This window comes from Oncorhynchus nerka, linkage group LG9b (assembly GCF_034236695.1).
Source record: "Oncorhynchus nerka isolate Pitt River linkage group LG9b, Oner_Uvic_2.0, whole genome shotgun sequence".
NCBI classification, from domain to species: Eukaryota; Metazoa; Chordata; class Actinopteri; order Salmoniformes; family Salmonidae; genus Oncorhynchus; species Oncorhynchus nerka.
This window is the reverse complement of record NC_088424.1, coordinates 43560408-43587014: the sequence shown is the minus strand read 5'-3', so window position 1 is coordinate 43587014 and position 26607 is coordinate 43560408. Positions and strand designations below refer to the sequence as shown.

General features: G+C 45.7%; 1 protein-coding gene across 1 annotated transcript in view; it reads left to right on the top strand.

The window, feature by feature from the left end:
* Positions 1–25463, top strand: part of LOC115116136 (caytaxin-like) — a 35226-nt gene extending 9763 nt beyond the window's left edge. Inside the window, exons 3-13 of the mRNA XM_029644621.2 lie at positions 6943–7072; positions 13360–13415; positions 13756–13992; positions 14190–14348; positions 14469–14571; positions 15104–15235; positions 15411–15497; positions 16241–16339; positions 16913–16948; positions 18171–18212; positions 23376–25463. Of these exons, the coding sequence (XP_029500481.1) occupies positions 6984–7072; positions 13360–13415; positions 13756–13992; positions 14190–14348; positions 14469–14571; positions 15104–15235; positions 15411–15497; positions 16241–16339; positions 16913–16948; positions 18171–18212; positions 23376–23379 (1044 nt within the window). The 5' untranslated portion in view covers positions 6943–6983 and the 3' untranslated portion in view covers positions 23380–25463. The remainder of the gene's footprint in view (positions 1–6942; positions 7073–13359; positions 13416–13755; positions 13993–14189; positions 14349–14468; positions 14572–15103; positions 15236–15410; positions 15498–16240; positions 16340–16912; positions 16949–18170; positions 18213–23375) is intronic.
* The last annotated feature ends 1144 nt before the right edge of the window (positions 25464–26607 follow it).

The following is a 26607-nucleotide window of genomic DNA, read 5'->3' as shown; positions in this document are numbered from 1 at the left end:
CAGAGAGGTTTTCTAAGTACGCTGCACCTTGGTCCAGTTCTTACGACAACCATGACACAGGGCCCATATTTATTTATATATATATTTTTCAAATGTAACCTTTATTTAACTAGGCAAGTCAGTTAAGAACAAATTCTTATTTACAATGACGGTCTACTCTTTGCCAAACCTGGACAATGCTGGGCCAATTGTGCACCGCCCTATGGGACTCCCAATCACGGCCGGATGTGATACAACCTGGATTCGAACCAGGGACTGTAGTAACGCCTCTTGCACTGAGATGCAATGCCTTAGAGCTCTGGTCAAAAGTAGTGCACTATATGGGGAATAGGGTGGCGTTTGGGACAAAGCCATGTCTGTAGACAAATATTCATAAAACATCTCAGCTACATCTCAAACTCTATAGTATAGATTGATTCCATAGGCAATATGAACAGTAGAGATTGATTCTATGGGCAATATGTACAGTATAGATTGATTCCATAGGCAATATGAACAGTAGAGATTGATTCTATGGGCAATATGTACAGTATAGATTGATTCCATAGGCAATATGAACAGTAGAGATTGATTCTATGGGCAATATGTACAGTATAGATTGATTCCATAGGCAATATGAACAGTAGAGATTGATTCTATGGGCAATATGTACAGTATAGATTGATTCCATAGGCAATATGAACAGTAGAGATTGATTCTATGGGCAATATGTACAGTATAGATTGATTCCATAGGCAATATGAACAGTAGAGATTGATTCTATGGGCAATATGTACAGTATAGATTGATTCCATAGGCAATATGAACAGTAGAGATTGATTCTATGGGCAATATGTACAGTATAGATTGATTCCATAGGCAATATGAACAGTAGAGATTGATTCTATGGGCAATATGTACAGTATAGATTGATTCCATAGGCAATATGTACAGTATAGATTGATTCCATAGGCAATATGTACAGTATAGATTGATTCCATAGGCAATATGTACAGTATAGATTGATTCCATTGGCAATATGTACAGTATAGATTGATTCCATAGGCAATATGAACAGTAGAGATTGATTCTATGGGCAATATGTACAGTATAGATTGATTCCATAGGCAATATGTACAGTATAATACTGTTCTAAATGTATTTTATATGGGGTCTCCTCCCTGAAACATTATGTCACAGACCTGATGTTCTGTCCACACATGACTACCCTCGGCTGAGCACAGGGCTTCACCAACATTACATCACTGTGCACCCTGTCAGTACATAGACTATGTTGTACTGTACTGAATGAAGATTGAACCACAGCTTATTGTGATTTGATTACATGATCTATTAAATAAAGGTAGACTGAAGCTCAGAGGGTAACCCCTCTTACACAACCCAAATGATGTGGTTCCCTTCCCAGTGCACTTGTTTTTACCAGGGCCCATAGAGCTCTGGTCAAAAGTAGTGCACTATGTAGTGTCTCTGGTACCGAACTCTGTTCAATGACAAGGACAGTTTGTTTTGTCCAGAAGGATCTGTGAGTTGTTCTATTCGAAGAGGACATTATCATTGTAATATCCTTGCCCTAAGCACAATGTGAAGGGTCACATCATGAGTTGATTCTGTTTTTTAGTCTCTGATTATTTTTATCATATTTTATATCATCCTTAGATGTTAAATATGTGTTTGTCATCTTCCCGCAGGGTATGGAAATGACTAGCTCTCGTCCCCGGGCCTTCCTGTGCAGTCCTACTTAGTGGAGCGATGTGCACTAACTCCCTAGACTACAGTTAGGAAATGACTTGTTTTTAGTTTCTCTTTGAACCCATTGCCACCACATTGTTTATTATTTCTCTCTCTCTGTGTGTCTTGGAAAAAAGTAAAAACTTCCAGACTGTGCTTACCAGCCTTGCCAATATCACTTGTGTTTATTAAGTTCACCAGCCTTGCCAATATCACTTGTGTTTATTAAGTTTACCAGCCTTGCCAATATCACTTGTGTTTATTAAATTTTACCAGCCTTGCCAATATCATTTTACATTTACATTTAAGTCATTTAGCAAACGCTCTTATCCAGAGCGACTTACAAATTGGTGCATTCACCTTATGACATCCAGTGGAACAGTAGTGCATCTAAATCTTTTAAGGGGGTGAGAGGGATTACTTTATCCTATCCTAGGTATTCCTTAAAGAGGTGGGGTTTCAGGTGTCTCCGGAAGGTGGTGATTGACTCCGCTGTCCTGGCGTCGTGAGGGAGTTTGTTCCACCATTGGGGGGCCAGAGCAGCGAACAGTTTTGACTGGGCTGAGCGGGAACTGTACTTCCTCAGTGGTAGGGAGGCGAGCAGGCCAGAGGTGGATGAACGCAGTGCCCTTGTTTGGGTGTAGGGCCTGATCAGAGCCTGGAGGTACTGAGGTGCCGTTCCCCTCACAGCTCCGTAGGCAAGCACCAGGGTCTTGTAGCGGATGCGAGCTTCAACTGGAAGCCAGTGGAGAGAGCGGAGGAGCGGGGTGACGTGAGAGAACTTGGGAAGGTTGAACACCAGACGGGCTGCGGCGTTCTGGATGAGTTGTAGGGGTTTAATGGCACAGGCAGGGAGCCCAGCCAACAGCGAGTTGCAGTAATCCAGACGGGAGATGACAAGTGCCTGGATTAGGACCTGCGCCGCTTCCTGTGTGAGGCAGGGTCGTACTCTGCGGATGTTGTAGAGCATGAACCTACAGGAACGGGCCACCGCCTTGATGTTAGTTGAGAACGACAGGGTGTTGTCCAGGATCACGCCAAGGTTCTTAGCGCTCTGGGAGGAGGACACAATGGAGTTGTCAACCGTGATGGCGAGATCATGGAACGGGCAGTCCTTCCCCGGGAGGAAGAGCAGCTCCGTCTTGCCGAGGTTCAGCTTGAGGTGGTGATCCGTCATCCACACTGATATGTCTGCCAGACATGCAGAGATGCGATTCGCCACCTGGTCATCAGAAGGGGAAAGGAGAAGATTAATTGTGTGTCGTCTGCATAGCAATGATAGGAGAGACCATGTGAGGTTATGACAGAGCCAAGTGACTTGGTGTATAGCGAGAATAGGAGAGGGCCTAGAACAGAGCCCTGGGGACACCAGTGGTGAGAGCACGTGGTGTGGAGACGGATTCTCGCCACGCCACCTGGTAGGAGCGACCTGTCAGGTAGGACGCAATCCAAGCGTGGGCCGCGCCGGAGATGCCCAACTCGGAGAGGGTGGAGAGGAGGATCTGATGGTTCACAGTATCGAAGGCAGCCGATAGGTCTAGAAGGATGAGAGCAGAGGGAGAGAGTTAGCTTTAGCAGTGCGGAGCGCCTCCGTGATACAGAGAAGAGCAGTCTCAGTTGAATGACTAGTCTTGAAACCTGACTGATTTGGATCAAGAAGGTCATTCTGAGAGAGATAGCGGGAGAGCTGGCCAAGGACGGCACGTTCAAGAGTTTTGGAGAGAAAAGAAAGAAGGGATACTGGTCTGTAGTTGTTGACATCGGAGGGATCGAGTGTAGGTTTTTCAGAGGGGGTGCAACTCTCGCTCTCTTGAAGACGGAAGGGACGTAGCCAGCGGTCAGGGATGAGTTGATGAGCGAGGTGAGGTAAGGGAGAAGGTCTCCGGAAATGGTCTGGAGAAGAGAGGAGAGGATAGGGTCAAGCGGGCAGGTTGTTGGGCGGCCGGCCGTCACAAGACGCGAGATTTCATCTGAGAGAGAGGGGATAAAGAGGTCAGAGCACAGGGTAGGGCAGTGTGAGCAGAACCAGCGGTGTCGTTTGACTTAGCAAACGAGGATCGGATGTCGTCGACCTTCTTTTCAAAATGGTTGACGAAGTCATCTGCAGAGAGGGAGGAGGAGGGGGGATTCAGGAGGGAGGAGAAGGTTGCAAAGAGCTTCCTAGGGTTAGAGGCAGATGCTTGGAATTTAGAGTGGTAGAAAGTGGCTTTAGCAGCAGAGAGAGAAGAGGAAAATGTAGAGAGGAGGGAGTGAAAGGATGTCAGGTCCGCAGGGAGGCGAGTTTTCCTCCATTTCCGCTCGGCTGCCCGGAGCCCTGTTCTGTGAGCTCGCAATGAGTCGTCGAGCCACGGAGCGGGAGGGGAGGACCGAGCCGGCCTGGAAGATAGGGGAAATAGAGAGTCAAAGGATGCAGAAAGGGAGGAGAGGAGGGTTGAGGAGGCAGAATCAGGAGATAGGTTGGAGAAGGTTTGAGCAGAGGGAAGAGATGATAGGATGGAAGAGGAGAGAGTAGCGGGGGAGAGAGAGTGAAGGTTGGGACGGCGCGATACCATCCGAGTAGGGGCAGTGTGGGAAGTGTTGGATGAGAGCGAGAGGGAAAAGGATACAAGGTAGTGGTCGGAGACTTGGAGGGGAGTTGCAATGAGGTTAGTGGAAGAACAGCATCTAGTAAAGATGAGGTCGAGCGTATTTCCTGCCTTGTGAGTAGGGGGGAAGGTGAGAGGGTGAGGTCAAAAGAGGAGAGGAGTGGAAAGAAGGAGGCAGAGAGGAATGAGTCAAAGGTAGACGTGGGGAGGTTAAAGTCGCCCAGAACTGTGAGAGGTGAGCCGTCCTCAGGAAAGGAGCTTATCAAGGCATCAAGCTCATTGATGAACTCTCCGAGGGAACCTGGAGGGCGATAAATGATAAGGATGTTAAGCTTGAAAGGGCTGGTAACTGTGACAGCATGGAATTCAAAGGAGGCGATAGACAGATGGGTAAGGAGAGAAAGAAAGAATGACCACTTGGGAGAGATGAGGATCCCGGTGCCACCACCCCGCTGATCAGAAGCTCTCGGGGTGTGCGAGAACACGTGGGCAGACGAAGAGAGAGCAGTAGGAGTAGCAGTGTTGTCTGTGGTGATCCATGTTTCCGTCAGTGCCAAGAAGTCGAGGGACTGGAGGGAGGCATAGGCTGAGATGAACTCTGCCTTGTTGGCCGCAGATCGGCAGTTCCAGAGGCTACCGGAGACCTGGAACTCCACGTGGGTCGTGCACGCTGGGACCACCAGATTAGGGTGGCCGCGGACACGCGGTGTGGAGCGTTTGTATGGTCTGTGCAGAGAGGAGAGAACAGGGATAGACAGACACATAGTTGACAGGCTACACAAGAGGCTACGCTAATGCAAAGGAGATTGGAATGACAAGTGGACTACACGTCTCGAGTGTTCAGAAAGTTAAGCTTACGTAGCAAAAATCTTATTGACTAAAATGATTAAAATGATACAGTACTGCTGAAGTAGGCTAGCTGGCAGAGGCTGCGTTGTTGACTATGTAGGCTAGCTGGCATTGGCTGCGTTGTTGACACTACACTAATCAAGTCGTTCCGTTGAGTGTAATAGTTTCTACTGTGCTGCTATTCGGGGCTAGCTGGCTAGCTAGCAGTGTTGATTACGTTACGTTGCGTTAAAAGAACGACAATAGCTGGCTAGCTAACCTAGGAAATCGCTCTAGACTACACAATTATCTTTGATACAAAGACGGCTATGTAGCTAGCTATGTAGCTAGCTACGATCAAACAAATCAAGCCGTTGTACTGTAATGAAATTAAATGAAAAATGTGATACTACCTGTGGAGCGAAGCGAAATGCGACCGGATTGTTGAGTGCGGAAGTTCTGTTCGGTAGACGTTGGCTAGCTGTTGGCTAGCTAGCAGTGTCTCCTACGTTAAGGACGACAAATAGCTGGCTAGCTAACCTCGGTAAATTAAGATAATCACTCTAAAACTACACACTCTAAACTACACAATTATCTTGGATACGAAGACAGCAAAGACAACTATGTAGCTAGCTAACACTACACTAATCGAGTCGTTCAGTTGAGTGTAATAGTTGGCCTGCTAATCGGTAGACGGTGGACTAGCTAACGGTGGACGTTAGCTAGCTGGCTAGCTGCAGGGCAGTGTAGACTGCGTTAGGACGACGAAATACGATAATTACGCAATTATCTATGATACAAAGACGGCTATGTAGCTAGCTAAGAAGAAATTGCTAAGATTAGACAAATCAAACCGTTGTACTATAATGAAATGTAATGAAATGTAATACTACCTGCGGACCGAGTGCAGATGCGACCGCTCGCTCCAACCCGGAAGAGGTCACGGCACGCATATCACTTGTGTTTATTAAATTTACCAGCCTTGCCAATATCACTTGTGTTTATTAAGTTCACCTGTCACGTCCTTTATTTCCTTTGTTTTGTATTCATTATTTAGTATGGTCAGGGCGTGAGTTGGGGTGGGCAGTCTATGTTTGATTTTCTATGATTTGGGGATTTCTATGTTTCGGCCTAGTATGGTTCTCAATCAGAGGCAGGTGTCATTAGTTGTCTAGTTGTTGATTGAGAATCATACTTAGGTAGCCTGGGTTTCACTGTTTGTTTGTGGGTGATTGTCTATGTTAGTTGCCTGTGTCAGCACAGTCCTTATGATAGCTTCACGGTCTTTATTTGTGTATTGTTTTTGTATTCAGTGTTCAGTTCTTTCTTTAATTAAACATTCATCATGAACACATACCACGCTGTATTTTGGTCCTCTAATCCTTCTCGCCTCTCCTCTTCAGATGAAGAGGAGGAAGATCGTGACATTACCAGCCTTGCCAATATCACTTGTGTTTATTAAGTTTACCAGCCTTGCCAATATCACTTGTGTTTATTAAGTTTACCAGTCTTGCCAATATCACTTGTGTTTATTAAGCTTACGCGTCGACCTCACAGCCTTCGTCAGAGCTTCTCTCGGACAGTGACTCCAGCCCCGAGTGAACACGTTGGTTAGCATTTCTATCTCTGTGTGTCTGACTGACAGTGACTCAGTTAGCATCTTGGTTAGGAGCAATTGTGTCTCTCTGACAGTGACTCAGTTAGCACCTTGGTTAGGAGCAATTGTGTCTCTCTGTGTCTCTCTGACAGTGACTCGAAGAATGTTTGAGTGAACATGTTGTTTATAATCTCTCTCTGAAAGTGACCCTAGGGCCCAGGCTGGTCCTGCTCCCTGATTGGAGGATGGGAACGGCAGAGGTCGTGTCAGAGGTCACGGCACGCATGGACAGCATGGAGGTCAAGGATGAGTGGCAGGACGAAGACTTCCCCAGGTAGAGGAGCATAGCGATTTATGAGGAAACGATCAGAGCAGGGTTTGAACCAGTAACCGTGTGTTTATTGAGCGAGTGCACTACAACCTACTCCATAAAAGGCTGGGTCTTTTGGCAGAGGCAACTAACCTACATACAGTGTGGCTATATTGGCACACCTCAGTATTTTCACATTCTGTTTGAATACTAAAACATTTAATAAAAGATCATAACAAGGAGGAGGCAGTTCATTAGTAATTTTTTATTTGACCTTTATTTAACTAGGCAAGTCAGTTAAGAACAAATTCTTATTTTCAATGACGGCCTAGGAACAGTGGGTTAACTGCCTTGTTCAGGAGCAGAACGACAGATTTGTACCTTGTCAGCTCTGGGATTTGAACTTGCAACCTTCCAGTTACTAGTCCAACGCTCTAACCACTAGGCTACCCTGCCGCCTCTACACTCTAACCACTAGGCTACCCTGCCGCCTCTACACTCTAACCACTAGGCTACCCTGCCGCCTCTACACTCTAACCACTAGGCTACCCTGCCTCCTCTACACTCTAACCACTAGGCTACCCTGCCGCCTCTACACTCTAACCACTATGCTACCCTGCCGCCTCTACACTCTAACCACTATGCTACCCTGCCGCCTCTACACTCTAACCACTAGGCTACCCTGCCGCCTCTACACTCTAACCACTAGGCTACCCTGCCGCCCCTACACTCTAACCACTAGGCTACCCTGCCTCCTCTACACTCTAACCACTAGGCTACCCTGCAGCCTCTACACTCTAACCACTATGCTACCCTGCCGCCTCTACACTCTAACCACTAGGCTACCCTGCCGCCCCTACACTCTAACCACTAGGCTACCCTGCCGCCTCTACACTCTAACCACTAGGCTACCCTGCCGCCTCTACACTCTAACCACTAGGCTACCCTGCCGCCTCTACACTCTAACCACTAGGCTACCCTGCAGCCTCTACACTCTAACCACTAGGCTACCCTGCCGCCTCTACACTCTAACCACTAGGCTACCCTGCCTCCTCTACACTCTAACCACTAGGCTACCCTGCCGCCTCTACACTCTAACCACTAGGCTACCCTGCCGCCCCTACACTCTAACCACTAGGCTACCCTGCCTCCTCTACACTCTAACCACTAGGCTACCCTGCAGCCTCTACACTCTAACCACTATGCTACCCTGCCGCCTCTACACTCTAACCACTAGGCTACCCTGCCGCCCCTACACTCTAACCACTAGGCTACCCTGCCGCCTCTACACTCTAACCACTAGGCTACCCTGCCGCCTCTACACTCTAACCACTAGGCTACCCTGCCGCCTCTACACTCTAACCACTAGGCTACCCTGCAGCCTCTACACTCTAACCACTAGGCTACCCTGCCGCCTCTACACTCTAACCACTAGGCTACCCTGCCTCCTCTACACTCTAACCACTAGGCTACCCTGCAGCCTCTACACTCTAACCACTAGGCTACCCTGCCGCCTCTACACTCTAACCACTAGGCTACCCTGCCACCCCAAATACTGAGTTTGTTTTCTGTTTAGTTCTATTGAGACGATTTATAATGTTTGATTTCATGTCATTGGGTTCAACCTCTCAACCTCAAATTGATAAATTATAAAACAGTACTGTAAATACACAGTTATTACAATGAATGTAAGTGATTAGTGATTAGCATGAACAGAGATGTTGGGTAGCACTACATTGACATACAGTGCCTTGGGAATGTATTCACACCCCTTAACTTTGTCCACATTGTGTTGTGTTACAGTCTGAATTTAACATGGATTGAACTGAGATTTTTCACTGCCTACACAAAATACCCCATAATGTCAAAAGTGTAATTATGTTTGTTTTTTAAAATTGTTTACAAATTAATAACAAATAAAAAGCTGAAATGTCTTGAGTCAATAAGTATTCACACCCTTTTGTTACGGCAAGCTTAAATAAGTTCAGGTGTAAATGTGTGCTTAACAAGTCACATAATAAGTTGCATGGACTTACTCCTTGTGCAATAATTTTGTTTAACATGATTTTGGAATGGCTACCTCATCTCTGTACCCCACACTTACAAATATCTGTAAGGTCCCTCATTCAAGCAATGCATTTCAAACACAGATTCAACCACAAAGACCATATTGTGTGTAGATGGGTGATTTTTTAAAAATATTTTGGAATCCATTTTGAATTCACCCTGTAACACAACAAACTGTGGAAAAAGTCAAGGGGTGTGAATACTTTCTGAAGCAGGACATATGGAGGCTACACATTCAGCTCTGGCTCTCATAACTTGAAACTGATTTATCATAAAACAGACCTGTGTTACAACGGTATATAATTACCCATCAGTATGTACAGTAGACATGGGTCAGGTGTTCTGGCACATGTCTTGAACCAGGGGGAAAACAATGGGTAGCAGGTGCTTATATAGTCCTTCAGGTCACTCATTACATCATCAGATTACATCAACAGACTACGTCATCAGATTACATCATCAGTTATTCACCTCAGGGTTACGCTGGGGAAACAAATGTTTTTTTGAAACGTGACTAATAAAAACCATACACCCTTGAATCTTGAGGGTTGTGTGCAGTAGACATGAAACGTAGGAACCATTTTGAAACACTAATTATCTTGGATGCAGGATGTAGGTATGTGCTCAATAAGGCTTGGAATATGGGCGCAGTTTAAACTCAAGACAAGCTCATAAATCACATATTTGAATTTATTGGGGTAATATCTCAGGTTATATCTGCAACAGACAATATCACATTACATTGTACACTGCTTTCCCTGATTTTGACTAACTCACTAAACACTTAACTAAGCATTCATATATCCTTATGTACATATTCCTTATCCCCTTACACTGTGTACAAGACAGTAGTTTTGGAATTGTTAGTTAGATTACTTGTTGGTTATCACTGCATTGTCGGAACTAGAAGCACAAGCATTTCGCTACACTCGCATTAACATCTGCTAACCATGTGTATGTGACAAATAAAATTTGATTTGATTTGATTTTAAGTCTGGGATTGGTAGAGGAGTAGTGAAATGAAGCTCTAGGATGGGTAGAGAAGTAGTGAGAGGAAGCTCTGGGATTGGTAGAGGAGTAGTGAGTGGAAGCTCTGGGATTGGTAGAGGAGTAGTGAAATGAAGCTCTGGGATGGGTAGAGAAGTAGTGAGAGGAAGCTCTGGGATTGGTAGAGGAGTAGTGAAATGAAGCTCTGGGATGGGTAGAGAAGTAGTGAGAGGAAGCTCTGGGATTGGTAGAGGAGTAGTGCGAGGAAGCTCTGGGATTGGTAGAGGAGTAGTGAAATGAAGCTCTGGGATGGGTAGAGAAGTAGTGAGAGGAAGCTCTGGGATTGGTAGAGGAGTAGTGCGAGGAAGCTCTGGGATGGGTAGAGAAGTAGTGAAATGAAGCTCTGGGATGGGTAGAGAAGTAGTGAGAGGAAGCTCTGGGATTGGTAGAGGAGTAGTGCGAGGAAGCTCTGGGATTGGTAGAGGAGTAGTGAGTGGAAGCTCTGGGATTGGTAGAGGAGTAGTGAGAGGAAGCTCTGGGATGGGTAGAGAAGTAGTGAGAGGAAGCTATTGGATGGGTAGAGGAGTAGTGAGAGGAAGCTCTGTGTAGTGGCTTCCTTTCGTCTTTACCATAGCCACTGCCCAAGCCTGAAGCGGGGTTGTTTGGTACGCATACAGTCCACACTCAAGTTTTCCAAACGGCCAAACATTCAATGACATCCAGGGATATGGTGCAACAAAAATGTTTATTCTTCTTATATCTAACAAATAAATGAGTCTCCAATCAACTTAAAGCAGTTCAATACTTGATATGGAAAATACATATTATGACCTGTCTGTATGTCTGTCTATATGTCTGTATGGTCAAAAAACTATACCGCTCCCGCATCTAGCAAGGACTCTCCCTCCCGAAGGCCCAACTTCCTGCCTTTATCCTAACACACTTACCACAATACAATGAATAGGCAAGAGGGGGGGCCAAAAACTAAGTTACACTAACAACAAATGAATATATCTCAATCAGGTAAATATAAATCATAAAGGTACGTACCTAATATTTCATCATTTACATTATTATTTAATATATTTACACAAATATACATGGAGCTCCATATGTTCGGTCTTTTATACAAATATGTCCAAATCGGCTCTAACACTCTGGGATGGGTAGAGTAGTGAGAGGAAGCTCTGGGATGGGTAGAGGAGTAGTGAGAGGAAGCTCTGGGATGGGTAGAGAAGTAGTGAGAGGAAGCTATTGGATGGGTAGAGGAGTAGTGAGAGGAAGCTCTGGGATGGGTAGAGTAGTGAGAGGAAGCTCTGGGATGGGTAGAGGAGTAGTGAGAGGAAGTTATTGGATGGGTAGAGGAGTAGTGAAAGGAAGCTCTGGGATGGGGGGTAGAGGAGTAGTGAGAGGAAGTTATTGGATGGGTAGAGGAGTAGTGAAAGGAAGCTCTGGGATGGGGGGTAGAGGAGTAGTGAGAGGAAGTTATTGGATGGGTAGAGGAGTAGTGAGAGGAAGTTATTGGATGGGTAGAGGAGTAGTGAAAGGAAGCACTGGGATTGGTAGAGAAGTAGTGAGAGGAAGCTATTGGAGGAGTAGTGAGAGGAAGCTCTGGGATTGGTAGAGGAGTAGTGAGAGGAAGCTCTGGGATTGGTAGAGGAGTAGTGAGAGGAAGCTATTGGATGGGTAGAGAAGTAGTGAGAGGAAGTTATTGGATGGGTAGAAGAGTAGTGAGAGGAAGCTATTGGATGGGTAGAGGAGTAGTGAAAGGAAGCTCTGGGATTGGTAGAGAAGTAGTGAGAGGAAGCTATTGGAGGAGTAGCAAGCGGAAGCTATTGGATGGATAGAGGAGTAGTGAGAGGAAGCTATTGGATGGGTAGAGAAGTAGTGATTATAATGTTCAGAGTGTAATGAGGCAGGGCCGGACTGGGACCAGAAATTGGCCCTGACATTTCTAACACACCTGCACATTTTTTTCCTTGGTGATCCAATTATTAGCCAGAAAATTCAAATTTTTCACAGAAAACCCAAGTTAGACAGGCCCATTGGGCTAAAAATGGACCAGCACATCTGACATTTGCCTGAAATGCCAGATTGCCAGTCTGCCCCTGGTAGGAGGCCCAAGGGTCTACTTGACATTCACTTTGGTTTTGTGTTTTCTTATTGTTATATTTCTGAGCTGCAGCTAAGCCCCATGTACACTATTATGATGCAGCTAAACCCAATGTACACTAGTATGGTGCAGCTAAACCCAATGTACACTAGTATGGTGCAGCTAAACCCAATGTACACTTGTATGGTGCAGCTAAACCCAATGTACAATAGTATGATACAGCTAAGCCCCATGTACACTAGTATGGTGCAGCTAAACCCAATGTACACTAGTATGGTGCAGCTAAACCCAATGTACACTAGTATGGTGCAGCTAAACCCAATGTACACTAGTATGGTGCAGCTAAACCCAATGTACACTTGTATGGTGCAGCTAAACCCAATGTACAATAGTATGATACAGCTAAGCCCCATGTACACTAGTATGGTGCAGCTAAGCCCCATGTACACTAGTATGGTGCAGCTAAACCCAATGTACACTAGTATGGTGCAGCTAAACCCAATGTACACTAGTATGGTGCAGCTAAACCCAATGTACACTAGTATGGTGCAGCTAAACCCAATGTACACTATTATTTTCTCCTATCTCCTCATCTCTCTCCTTGGTAATTCAGTAGCATTATCACACCCAAATAAGTCATCTTTATGGTAACCAGAGACTGTGGAGGGGTTAGGGTGTAGAGTTAAGGGTTGGGGATTCGGAAAGGGGGGAGGGAGTGGAGAAACTGGAATCTAGCCATCCACCACAGGAGGTTGGTGGCACCTTAATTGGGGAGGACAGGCTCGTGGTAACGGCTGGAGCAGAATGGTATCAAATGGATGCTATTCCATTGGCTCCGTTCCAGGTATTATTATGAGCCGTCCTCCCCTCAGCAGCCTCCACTGCCGTCCACCCTCTTATTTCTTCCTGTGTTAACAGTCGGATTCTCTTGTTATAATGTCAGGGGGAGACATGGTACACAATAACTGTGGTTGAGTTCTCTGACTCAAGACATCCCACTGTTTCTATCTATAGAGAACAATAGTCTATCTCCACAATACCGAGGCTCTGAACTCAGGAGTGTATTATTACCAGTGACAATCATTTTCTAAAACAATTATTATAACGTCTTGGCAAACCTCTCTGTCTCTGTGGTCCCTACCAGGCCTCTACCAGAAGATGGAGACATGGAGGACAGGGGGCTCACTGACAACACGACAAGTAAGTAGAGCAAAAGTTTATTTTCTCCAGTCCAACAATTCAAACATTTCTGCCAGTAAAATGTGCATAGTGATAAACTGCCCTCTCCTCTCCTTTCCTAACCTTTCCTCTTGTTTCCTTTCCTCTCCTTTCCTCCCCTCTTGTTTCCTCTCCTCTCCTCTCCTCTCCTCTCATCTTTTCTTCCCCCCCTCCTCTCTTCTCCTCTCCTCTTGTCTCATCTCCTCATCTCCTCTCCCCCCACTCCTCTCTTCACCTCTCCTCCCTCCTCTCTTCTCCTCTCCTCTCCTCCCCCCTCGCCTCCTTTCTTCACCCTCGCCGCCCCTTCTGTCTCCTCTACTAGCTCCCCCTAACACCCTGAACGTTGGTGTTTGGGGTGAGTCGTCGGCCCTGCATAAGCGCCGTACGCTGGTAGCTCCGGACATGAACATGTCATTGGACCAGAGCGAAGGTTCCGTCCTGTCAGATGACTTCTTAGGTAACCCTGACGACCTGGATGTCAACGTGGACGACATGGACACGCCCGATGACAACGACTCCTTGGAGTTTATCACCAACGGCAACGACCTGGAGTGGGAAGGTCAGACAGGGGTCACATGGTCTGTGGGGAAGGGAACAAGACGTGAAGTATAACTACAATATACAATATACACAATTAGCACATCATTTTGAGATAAAGGAAGACAAGTGAGTAACTTTCAATTTCATGTTCTCTGATAAAACTAAGATGCAAGTATATTGAGAGGATGACCAGCATCCACACCTCGTGGTTTTCAGACGACACTCCTATAGTGAGTTCCAAGGGTCTGCCTGGAGGCCAGACAGAGGAGGAGGAGGAGGCAGGCAGACTGTGGAGGACAGTGATAATAGGAGATCAGGAACAGAGGATAGACATGGCTGTCATCAGACCATACCTGAGGGTGGTCACACATGGAGGTTGGTGTCAGGGGATGGAGGTTAGGTTGGGGGGGGGGAGTGACGATGACAATATGTGTGTGTGTGTGTGTTCCGAATCGAGTAAATAATTCCGCCTCTCTCTCTCTCTCTCTCTCTCAGGTTACTACGGTGAGGGTCTGAATGCCATCATAGTGTTTGCGGCGTGTTACCTGCCAGAGAGCAGCTGTGAGGACTACACTTACATCATGGAGAACCTCTTCCTGTAAGAACCCACACCACGTTGTGTTGTGTGTGTTTTCCCTCGGGAATGTGTATTTAATATGAGTTGTGTGTATATTTTCCCCCACACACATTATTGAATTATGACTATAACACATTTCATACAATTATATGGTTTCAGGGTGGAATACTTTAGCCATTATCTAAAACATACAAATTATTCTATCAGTTTTCCCTCAGTAATGTGTATTTAATATGAGTTGTGTGTCTGTTTTCCCTCAGGAATGTGTGTTTAATATGAGTTGTGTGTACGTTTTCTCTCAGGAATGTGTATTTAATGAGTTGTGTGTTTTTTCCCTCAGGAATGTGTATTTAATATGAGTTGTGTATGTGTTTTCCCTCAAGAATGCGCATTTAATAATTATATGGTTTCAGGGTGGAATACTTTAGTCATTATCTTAAACATACAAATTATTATCAGTTTTCCCTCAGTAATGTGTATTTAATATGAGTTGTGTATGTTTTCCCTCAGTAATGTGTATTTAATATGAGTTGTGTGTTTGTTTTCTCATCAGCTATGTGATCAGTAGCCTGGAGTTGTTAGTGGCTGAGGACTACATGATTATCTATCTGAACGGAGCAACGCCTCGCAGGAGGATGCCTGGTATCAGCTGGCTAAAGAGGTGCTACCACACCATCAACAGGAGGTAAATTACAATTTACGGAATGGACCTTTAAATGACCTTTAAATGTTGTGTCAGGTTAATTGTGTTTATGTGCTTATAGATGTGTAATGTCCTGATTATAATGTGCTTATAGATGTGTAACCTATGCTGTATGAACATACAGTTAATGTAAATGGTATTTTAATGTCCTCTGCAGGTTGAAGAAGAATCTGAAGTGGCTGGTCATTGCTCACCCATCCTGGTTCATCCGTACAATCCTGGCCATCTCCAGACCCTTCATCAGGTAAGACCCCTCATTATCATCATCATCACTGCACCTGGGGAGGGCATGGGAGCCGGGAGGAGCAGCCTCAGGTTTCAGAGAGAGGAGCAGCCTCAGGACTCAGAGAGAGGAGCAGCCTCAGGACTCAGAGAGAGGAGCAGCCTCAGGACTCAGAGAGAGGAGCAGCCTCAGGACTCAGAGAGAGGAGCAGCCTCAGGACTCAGAAGGAGGAGCAGCCTCAGGACTCAGAGAGAGGAGCAGCCTCAGGACTCAGAAGGAGGAGCAGCCTCAGGACTCAGAGAGAGGAGCAGCCTCAGGACTCAGAGAGAGGAGCAGCCTCAGGACTCAGAAGGAGGAGCAGCCTCAGGACTCAGAGAGAGGAGCAGCCTCAGGACTCAGTGGGAGGAGCAACCTCGAGACTCAGACGGAGGGCATGGGAGCAGGGAGGAGGGAGGTGCAGTTTCGGGACTCAGACGGAGAAGGAGCCTCAGGACTAAGTGGGAGGAGCAGCCTTAGGACTCAGAGAGAGGAGCAGCCTCAGGACTCAGAAGGAGGAGCAGCCTCAGGACTCAGAAGGAGGAGCAGCCTCAGGAACCTAAAGAACCATTAGAGAAAACAATGTTAAAGTGGTTCTAATTTGACATAACTGGTATCGCATTTGACCCAATTATGCAAGATTTTAGTTCTAGCTTCCAAGATGAATGTGATTCAGACTATAAAAATCTCTCTTCCTCTCTCCATCCATCTGTCTCTCTCTGCTGCAGTGTGAAGTTCCTGGATAAGATCCGCTATGTTCACACATTGGATGAGTTGAGCCAGCTGATTCCTATGGACCACATACAGATCCCAGAATGTGTCCTGCAGTAAGTCCCCATTGCCACCAGGTGTCACCGATGAGGCACCTTGTTTAGCCTGCTCACCTTACAGGAGACGCAGCTAAGCTATGGAGTGTGTGCTATGTATATCACAGGAAGTTGGTGGCACCTTAATTTGGGAGGACGGGCTCGTGGTAATGGCTAGAGTGGAATCAGTGGAATGATATCAAAAGCAGCGATTCCAGTTGCGCCGTTGCAGACGTTATTATGAGCGATCCTCCCATCAGCAGCCTCCTGTTATGTATATGTACAGAATGAGTACATGTATGTGGGTCTATATGGCTGTGGTTACACAGGCAGTCTTATTCTGATCTTTTTCCACTAATCAGATCAGTATCTTTTGCCAGTAATTGGGCAAAAGATCAGAATTGGGCTGCCTGAGTAAAAGCAACATAAGAGAGCTTTGAATATAAGGGTCTAAATCAGTGATCCCTCTCATAATCAGGTTGCAAAGATGGTTAGCTGCCAGGAATATAAAATTAAATTAAACTAGTTGTTTCTGAGGTAAAAAAACAACAACAACAACAACATTACACTCACACTAGTTGTATTTATTTCCAGATGTGATGACCAGAAGATGATAGCACAAAAGGAAAGGTAACAGAGACATATTTTATGTGGTAAGCGTAAATACACAACATGATCAAAAAGTATGTGGACACCTGCTCGTCATCTCATTCTGAAATCATGGGCATTAATATGGAGTTGGTCCTCGCTTTGCTGTTATAACAGCCTCCACTCTTCTGGGAAGGCTTTTCACTATATGTTGGTACATTGCTGCGGGGACTTGCTTCCATTTACCCACAAGAGCATTAGTGAGGTCGGGCACCGATGTTGGACGATTAGACCTGACTCGCAGTCGGCGTTCCAATTCATCCCAAATGTGTTCAATAGAGTTGGGGTCAGGGCTGTGTGCAGGCCAGTCAAGTTCTTCCACACCGATCTTTACAAACCATTTCTGTATGGACCTCGCTTTGTGCACGGGGTCATGCTGAAACAGGAAAGGGCCTTTCCCCAAACTGTTGCCACAAAGTTGGAAGCACAGAATTGTATAGAATGTCATTGTATGCTGTAGTGTTAAGATTTCCCTTCACTGGAACTAAGGGGCCAAAACCATGAAAAACAGCCCCATATTGTTTTTCCTCCTCCACCAAACTTTAAAGTTGGTGCTGTGCATTGGGGCAGGTAGCGTTCTGCTGGCATCCGCCAAACCAGATCTATCCGTCATACTGCCAGATGGTGAAGCGTGATTCAGCACTCCAGAGAACGCGTTTCCACCGCTCCAGAGTCCAATGGCGGCAAGCTTTACACCACTCCAGCCAATGCTTGGCATTGCGCATGGTGATCTTAGGCTTGTTTGCGGCTACTCAGCTATGGAAACCCATTTTATGAAGCTCCCGACAGAACAGTTCTTGTGCTGACGTTGCTTCCAGAGGCAGTTTGGAACTCGGTAGTGAGTGTTGCAACCGAGGACATACTTTTTTTTGTACGAGCTGGTCCCTTCTGCCTGCCACTCCGCTGCTGAGCCGTTGTTGCTCCTAGACGTTTCCACTTCACAATCACAGCACTTACAGTTGACCGGGGGAAGCTACGTTGAAAGTCACTGAGCTCTTCAGTACGGGTATTTCTGCTGCCAATGTTTGTCTATGGAGATTGCTTGGCTGTGTGCTCAATTTTATACACCTGTCAGAGCAGCGGGTGTGGCTGAAATAGCCAAATCCACTCATTTGAAGGGGTGTCCACATACTTTTGTAGTGTACATATGTCCTATCCTTTATAATGTCCGGCCCATAATAAATATCTCTTATGGAGTCCATAGGCAGGAGATGGAGCATACCAAGTCTGCACCCCCCGCGGAAAGGTGAGCCTATTTCACCCTGCAGACAATACAGCTTCTGTACAGTACAAATCAATTGATTCCTTCTTTACATTGCTTGAGACTTTTCCACAGTCAACCCTAGCGGGCAAAATGGGTTGAACTGACGCCATCGCAATCAGAAAACAATCCGTTCAGGTTGTAAACTGATCGTAGTGAGATCATTTTGACCAGCTTTTGTCGTCTAGGAAGAGGCTTTGCTGAGGTAAAACAGAATGAGTCATTTCTGCATAAATGCACATTAACGCCCTGGACCAGAGCCATGCGACCCAGTGCTTTTCGGCACCGTCACAAGTTCGTATTGAATTGTGGCAACAGCAGGCTACAACACAAACAGTAGGAGCTGTAGGTATGACACTTCCGCTGAGAAGTGTTTACAGGCCGAGGTCAATGTTAGAGGACACAGGTCACAACCTTTGAGGTAACATCTCTCCCTATCAGTTCTAACAACTGCACTCTGTTTTAACTGATTACAAGGTTTTCATGTCAGTCAATTTCACTGAACTTTATGATCTATTAAGAGGACGTCATTAGGACATGTATCTACAGGACAACCTCTTCTTAGGTTTTTAACTGTGTCAGCCTGTTCACATTAGGACATTAGGACTCTCCATTAAAATGTACGTACCTGGGTACCTCCCCCCCTTCTCTCTCTTCACATTAATTTAAAGTCTGTTACATAAAGCTCATCTGCTCCTCCCCTTAGCACATTGTATCTCTCTATCCCCGCCAAAGTTCAGGGCTATTTATACTAGGAAACATTACTAGGACATAACTAGAACAGAGTTGCAACCGGTTGAAAAACAACACGGTTGAGACGAGGGAAGTACCCTCCCCCTAGAGTCTCATCACCCTAGTATCCCACCACCCTCGTGTCTCACTGCCCTTGTGTCTGAAAGTACCCTCCCCCTAGAGTCTCATCACCCTAGAGTCTCAACACCCTAGTGTTTCACCACCCTAGTGCCTCATCACCCTAGTGTCTCACCACCCTAGTGCCTCATCACCCTAGTGTCTCACAATCCTAGTGTCCCATCACCCTAGTGTTTCACCACCCTAGTTTTCCACCACCCTAGTGCCTCATCACCCTAGTGTTTCACCACCCTAGTGTCTCATCACCCTAGTGTTTCACCACCCTAGTGCCTCATCACCCTAGTGTCTCACCACCCTAGTGCCTCATCACCCTAGTGTCTCACCACCCTAGTGCCTCATCACCCTAGTGTCTCACAATCCTAGTGTCCCATCACCCTAGTGTTTCACCACCCTAGTTTTCCACCACCCTAGTGCCTCATCACCCTAGTGTTTCACACCCTAGTGTCTCATCACCCTAGTGTTTCACCACCCTAGTGTTTCACCACCCTAGTGTCTCATCACCCTAGTGTTTCACCACCCTAGTGCCTCATCACCCTAGTGTCTCACCACCCTAGTGCCTCATCACCCTAGTGTCTCACCACCCTAGTGTCTCATCACCCTAGTGTTTCACCACCCTAGTGTCTCACCACCCTAGTGTCTCATCACCCTGGTGTCTCATCACCCTGGTGTCACACCACCCTAGTGGTCACCAACCCAGTGTTCAAGCACCCCAGCAGGTGTTTATTTTACAATGCCCTCTCTTCCTCATCAGCAAACCACTGCACTCACCCCCTCAATGTCTCAGCTCCCCACCTCCCCAAAACCCCAGCAGCATTACACCACCAGTGTATCTGTCTGTCGCAGACTGTGCTATGTGTCCTAGTGGTCTATATATCACAAGACATAACCCTTACCACAGCTGCCATGGAGTTAGGCTGATACACCAAGGGCCTTGGTTGATATCCCTGCGATGGTAGGGGGACGGAGAGGGAGGGAGGGGCACTGTCGCTTGTGTACAGGGGGGAGAAGATCAATAAATAAACTGAAATATAACACAAGGAGTAGCTTACCTCAGTGGAATGATATTAATGAGGAATTAGCCACTGCAGCATGTTGAGTTGTATTTATATAGTAGACTGTGGGCGGCACTGTATACCCACTGTGGGGTATTGAGTTATATTTATATAGTAGACTGTGGGCGGCACTGTATACCCACTGTGGGGTATTGAGTTATATTTATATAGTAGACTGTGGGCTGTACTGTATACTCACTGTGGGGTGTTGAGTTGTACAGGTGTGGCCAAAAGTTTTGAGAATTACAAATATTTATTTTCACAAAGTCTGCTGCCTCAGTTTGTATGATGGCAATTTGCATATACTCCAGAATGTTATGAAGATTGATCAGATGAATTGCAATTAATTGCAAAGTCCCTCTTTGCCATGCAAATGAACTGAATCCCCCCAAAACATTTCCACTGCATTTCTGCAGAAGGCTTCATGGCACCCAAGAAAGTCCAGCAAGTGCCAAGATCGTCTCCTAAAGTTGATTCAGCTGAGGGATCGGGGCACCACCAGTACAGAGCTTGCTCAGGAATGGCAGCAGGCAGGTGTGAGTGCATCTGCATGCACAGTGAGACGAAGACGTTTGGAGGATGGCCTGGTGTCAAGAAGGGCAGCAAAGAAGCCACTTCTCTCCAGGAAAAACATCAGGGGTAGACTGATATTCTGCTAAAGGTACAGGGATTGGACTGATGAGGACTGGGGTAAAGTAATTTTCTCTGACGAATCCCCTTTCCGATTGTTTGGGGCATCCGGAAAAAAGCTTGTCCGGAGAAGACAAGGTGAGCGCTACCATCAGTCGTGTGTCATGCCAACAGTAAAGCATCCTGAGACCATTCATGTGTGGGGTTGCTTCTCAGCCAAGGGAGTGGGCTCACTCACAATTTTGCCTAGGAACACAGCCATGAATAAATAATGGTACAAACACATCCTCCAAGAGCAACTTCTCCCAACCATCCAGGAACAGTTTGGTGACGAACAATGCCTTTCCCAGCATGATGGAGCACCTCAACTGGCAGCTTCATTAAATAGTACCCGCAAATCTCAGACTGGCCAATAAAAATGAAAGATTAAGAAGGACAAAAGAACACAGACACTGGACAGAGGAACACTGGACAGAGGAACGCCTAGAAAGTCAGCATTGTGGAGTCGCCTCTTCACTGTTGGCGTTGAGACTGGTGTTTTGCGGGTACTATTTAATGAAACTGCCAGTTGAGGACTTGTGAGGCGTCTGTTTCTCAAACTAGACACTCTAATGTACTTGTCCTCTTGCTCAGTTGTGCACCAGGGCCTCTCACTCCTCTTTCTATTCTGGTTAGGGCCAGTTTGCGCTGTTTTGTGAAGGGAGCAGTACACAACATTGTACGAGATCTTCAGTTTCTTGGCAATTTCTCACATGGAATAGCCTTCATTTCTCAGAACAAGAATAGACTGACGAGTTTCAGAAGAAGATTCTTTGTTTCTGGCCATTTTGAGCCTGTAATCGAACCCACAAATGCTGATGCTCCAGATACTCAACAAGTCTAAAGAAGGCCAGTTTTATTGGTTCTTTAATCAGAACAACAGTTTTCAGCTGTGCTAACATAAGTGCAAAATGGTTTTCAAATTATCAATTAACCTTTTAAAATGATAAACTTGGATTAGCTAACAACGTGCCATTGGAACACAGGAGTGATGGTTGCTGATAATGGGCCTCTGTACACTTTTGTAGATATTCCACTAAAAATCAGCCGTTTCCAGTTACAATAGTCATTTACAACATTAACAATGTCTACCCTGTATTTCTGATCAATTTGATGTTATTTTAATGGACCAGAAATGTGCTTTTCTTTCAAAAACAAGGACATTTCTTTAGTGACCCCAAACTTTTGAACGGTAGTATACATATATATATTTTTTTACATATAATTAGGCGTAATGATTATGGCTCTAGATTGCAGGAAAAATTTGTTTCAGATTGTTTTAAAATGCAAAATTCTCTAAATTCCAGAGAATGGGGGCCAACCTCACGTACTTAGTGCCCCCTCTAAAATAATGTATGCATGATTCCCCTGCCCATGAAGGTGGTTAACTTTCAAGAACGCCCCGGTTACACTAGAGACCAAAGCTCTGCCCGCAAGCGGCGGTGTTCTTTGATGTTACACTGTACTGTAGGAGTAAGGTTAATGGAAGCTGCCATTTAGGCAGGGACATACACCAGGGATCTGGGCTGGAATAGAAGAAGGAACACGATCTGTTCTGTACAGGAAGTAGAGGAAGTAGAGGACAATATAAATAATTAAACTGAGGTGGTGTAACTCAAGGTGTTCCTCAGTGGAATGATATCAATTATGAGAATTCAGCTACTGGGCTCAGCTATTGTTCTTTATATGAAGTTGTTGTTGGTGGTGGTAGTGATGATGATGTTGGTGGTGGTAGTGATGGTGATGATGATGTTGGTGGTGGTAGTGATGGTGATGATGATGTTGGTGGTGGTAGTGATGGTGATGATGATGTTGGTGGTGGTGATGATGTTGGTGGTGGTAGTGATGGTGATGATGATGTTGGTGGTGGTAGTGATGGTGATGGTGATGATGGTGGTGGTAGTGATGATGATGTTGGTGGTGGTAGTGATGGTGATGATGATGTTGGTGGTGGTAGTGATGGTGATGATGATGTTGGTAGTGATGGTGATGATGATGTTGGTGGTGGTGATGATGTTGGTGGTGGTAGTGATGGTGATGATGATGTTGGTGGTGGTAGTGATGGTGATGATGATGTTGGTGATGATGGTGGTGATGGTGATGATGATGTTGGTGGTGGTAGTGATGGTGATGATGATGATGGTGGTGGTAGTGATGGTGATGATGATGTTGGTGGTGGTAGTGATGGTGATGATGATGGTGGTGATGATGATGATGTTGGTGGTGGTAGTGATGGTGATGATGATGTTGGTGGTGGTAGTGATGGTGATGATGATGATGTTGGTGGTGGTAGTGATGGTGATGATGATGTTGGTGGTGGTAGTGATGGTGATGATGATGTTGGTGATGATGATGATGGTGATGATGATGATGGTGATGGTGGTGGTGATGGTGGTTGTGGTGGTAGTGATGATGATATTGATGATGACGATGGTGATGACGACAACAATGAGGATGGTGGTGAGGATGATGATGATGATGATGATGATGATGATGGTAATGATGGCAGTGATAATGATGATGATTTAAATGTGTCTCTATCTAAAAACCATTCCAGGTAAAACAAGAATCCACAACCCTGCTGATGATTCATGAGGATACTGTCTATCAATATAGGGTAAAAGACTTCTTGGCTGAAGATAAAGGACTGATGGAGAAATGATGAGGACTGGTGTGTGGGTGAAGAAGGCTCCTGACGTTACATCAACATCATCCTACCTTATCTTACTTTCCACACAGCAGATACCCTGGTCTGTCTGTGCCATGGAATAAACCTTCCCTGGCACATACCCTGACCTCTTTCCGATTGGAATAAACCTACCCTGGCAGATTGCCTGACTTCTGTCCCATGGAATAAACCTACCCTGGCAGATTGCCTGACCTCTTTCCGATTGGAATAAACCTACCCTGGCAGATTGCCTGACTTCTGTCCCATGGAATAAACCTACCCTGGCAGATTGCCTGACTTCTGTCCCATGGAATAAACCTACCCTGGCAGATAGCCTGACCTCTGTCCCATGGAATAAACCTACCCTGGCACATAGCCTGACCTCTGTCCCATGGAATAAACCTACCCTGGCACATAGCCTGACCTCTGTCCCATGGAATAAACCTACCCTGGCACATAGCCTGACCTCTTTCCGATTGGAATAAACCTACCCTGGCACATAGCCTGACCTCTGTCCGATTGGAATAAACCTACCCTGGCACATAGCCTGACCTCTTTCCGATTGGAATAAACCTACCCTGGCAGATTGCCTGACCTCTGTCCCATGGAATAAACCTACCCTGGCACATAGCCTGACCTCTGTCCCATGGAATAAACCTACCCTGGCACATAGCCTGACCTCTGTCCCATGGAATAAACCTACCCTGGCACATAGCCTGACCTCTTTCCGATTGGAATAAACCTACCCTGGCACATAGCCTGACCTCTGTCCGATTGGAATAAACCTACCCTGGCAGATTGCCTGACCTCTGTCCCATGGAATAAACCTACCCTGGCAGATAGCCTCGCTTCCATTTACCATTTCTCCTTGCATGAATCAATCAGCTGTGATCTAGCCTGCTGCATGATGAACATGCATTGGGCTGATGCAAGATGGCTGGATGAACTCTGTTAAATGTGTTTATTTCCTTCGAAGGGACAAGAACAGGCTTTGGTTGGTACAAGCCAGATGTACATAGTTGTAATAACATTGTAATAATGTAATGTATTAACGTTGCTGTAATACAAGTATGAAGGTATATGTGTGCAACAAGCAATAATGTTTGATATAAATGTTTTGGTTATCTTTTTCTCTTCAATGTATAAATGCTATTGTTTTTAAATAATGTGCAATATAAGCAGTTCCTCTTCTGAACTGACCAAATTAATTCAGAGGTTGTTACTACTGTAACGAATGAAATATGTTTTAGTTTTCTCTATTGCTCCTTTGTGTGTTGTGTTTTCTGAAGGTTACTAGACAGATGGTATGCTGGTTAAAATGTTCTTCCTCGTCATCTGGGATATTTTTAAAAAAACTAGCCTCGGTAAAAAACTATCCTGGGTACCAGTCGGTTTCTGTTATCATTTCACGCCTCGCCACTTCTTGTCATGCCATGTTTTGGGGAGGCAGGGTAGCCTAGTGGTTAGAGCGTTGGACTAGTAACCGGAAGGTTGCAAGTTCAAAACCCCCGAGCTGACAAGGTACAAATCTGTCATTCTGCCACTGAACAGGCAGTTAACCCACTGTTCCTAGGCTGTCATTGAAAATAAGAATTTGTTCTTAACTGACTTGCCTAGTTAAATAAAGGTCAAATGTTTGGAGTGGCAAGGAATGGAATGATAGTACAGACTGATAGGCACAGGACAGATCAAAACATTACTGATGATCTTAGTTTCCTGGTTTATTGATGATCTGTCTCAATTCCTCTATTTCCATGTAGAGATCTTACTTTACATTTATCTGTTGTTACACCTATGATGCAATGCATTTAAATAACCTAATTAACTCTTTATTAAATTATGTGAACTTATATATATTAGTGTGTGCTGTTCATTGTTTGTAATACAATTTTGTTGGAAAAATCCAATCAAGATACTCCAGTTCTTGCTATCGAACAGCCTCTCCATATTATTTACCCTATTAAAGTGTGATTGTTATTGTGAGTGGAATGTTTTTAATTGGTAGTTTAATTGACTGGCAGCTAAAAACAGAGAGCTTTTATTGCTGTTATTTATGTTAGGCGGAGCGACACAGGGGAACCCAAGAGCAGACTCAGATGAGGAAACAAAATACTTGTAGCTACACAGAGAGATATGGAGTGCAGATCCGGGGAAGCTTGGATGAGTTGCAGAAAAACGAGATGCGGAGACTGAGGTTGGAGTTAGCTGAGTAGAACAGGGTAAACAGGTCCTGAGGGGAATCAAAGATAGTGGTGGTGAGTAAAATCCAGAGCAATGTAGTTGGGTGGTGAGATGTGGAACAGGAGACAGGAGCCAGAGGCAGAGCAGTAATGAGCAGAGATTACGATCTGGCAGAGTGCAAGTGGCAGGACTATTTGTTGAGGTCTTCATTATGGAACGAGTTGCAGCTGGTAGGGATCTGCTCTGACTCCAGCACACCTTTCTCCAACCACACAATCACACAGAGAGGGATAGGGAGAGAGAGAATGTACAGGGGGATTAACTGCAGGTCAAGAAGACCCCGGATGAACACCAGAGGGCGTAGCAGAAGCAGATGTGACAGTACGCCCCCCTCTACGCACGCCACCTGGCGCATGACCCGTCTTGTCTGGGTGTGAGGTATGAAAATCCTGTAAGAGGGAGGGATCCAGAATGTGACGACGGGGCACCCAGCAGCGATCCTCAGGCCTGTATCCTTCCCAGTCCAACAGATACTGCCAACCTTGGCCCCGATGGCGCACATCCAAAAGCCGCCGGACGGTATAGGCAGATGGTCGTCAATGAGCCGAGGGGTGGAGGAGGAGCTGCAGGAGGGGACAGGAGCAGACTGGTTTAATTAAGGATACATGAAAGGTAGAGTGAGTTTTGAGAGAGTCTGGGAATTTCAGATGAACATCAGAGGGGTTTATGACACGAGCAATCTCAAAGGGGCTAATGAATCGGTGAGGTGTTTTTTTGGAAACCACTGTCAGGGGCAAGTCCTTAGATGAAAGCCATACCTTTTGGTCTGGAGTGTAGACTGGCGCTGAAGCAAGGCAAAGGTTAGCTTGGGATTAGGTCCCGGTGGAGGCATGAAGAAGGGCAGCCCGGGCCCTCCAGGTGCGCCGACAACGGCGCATGT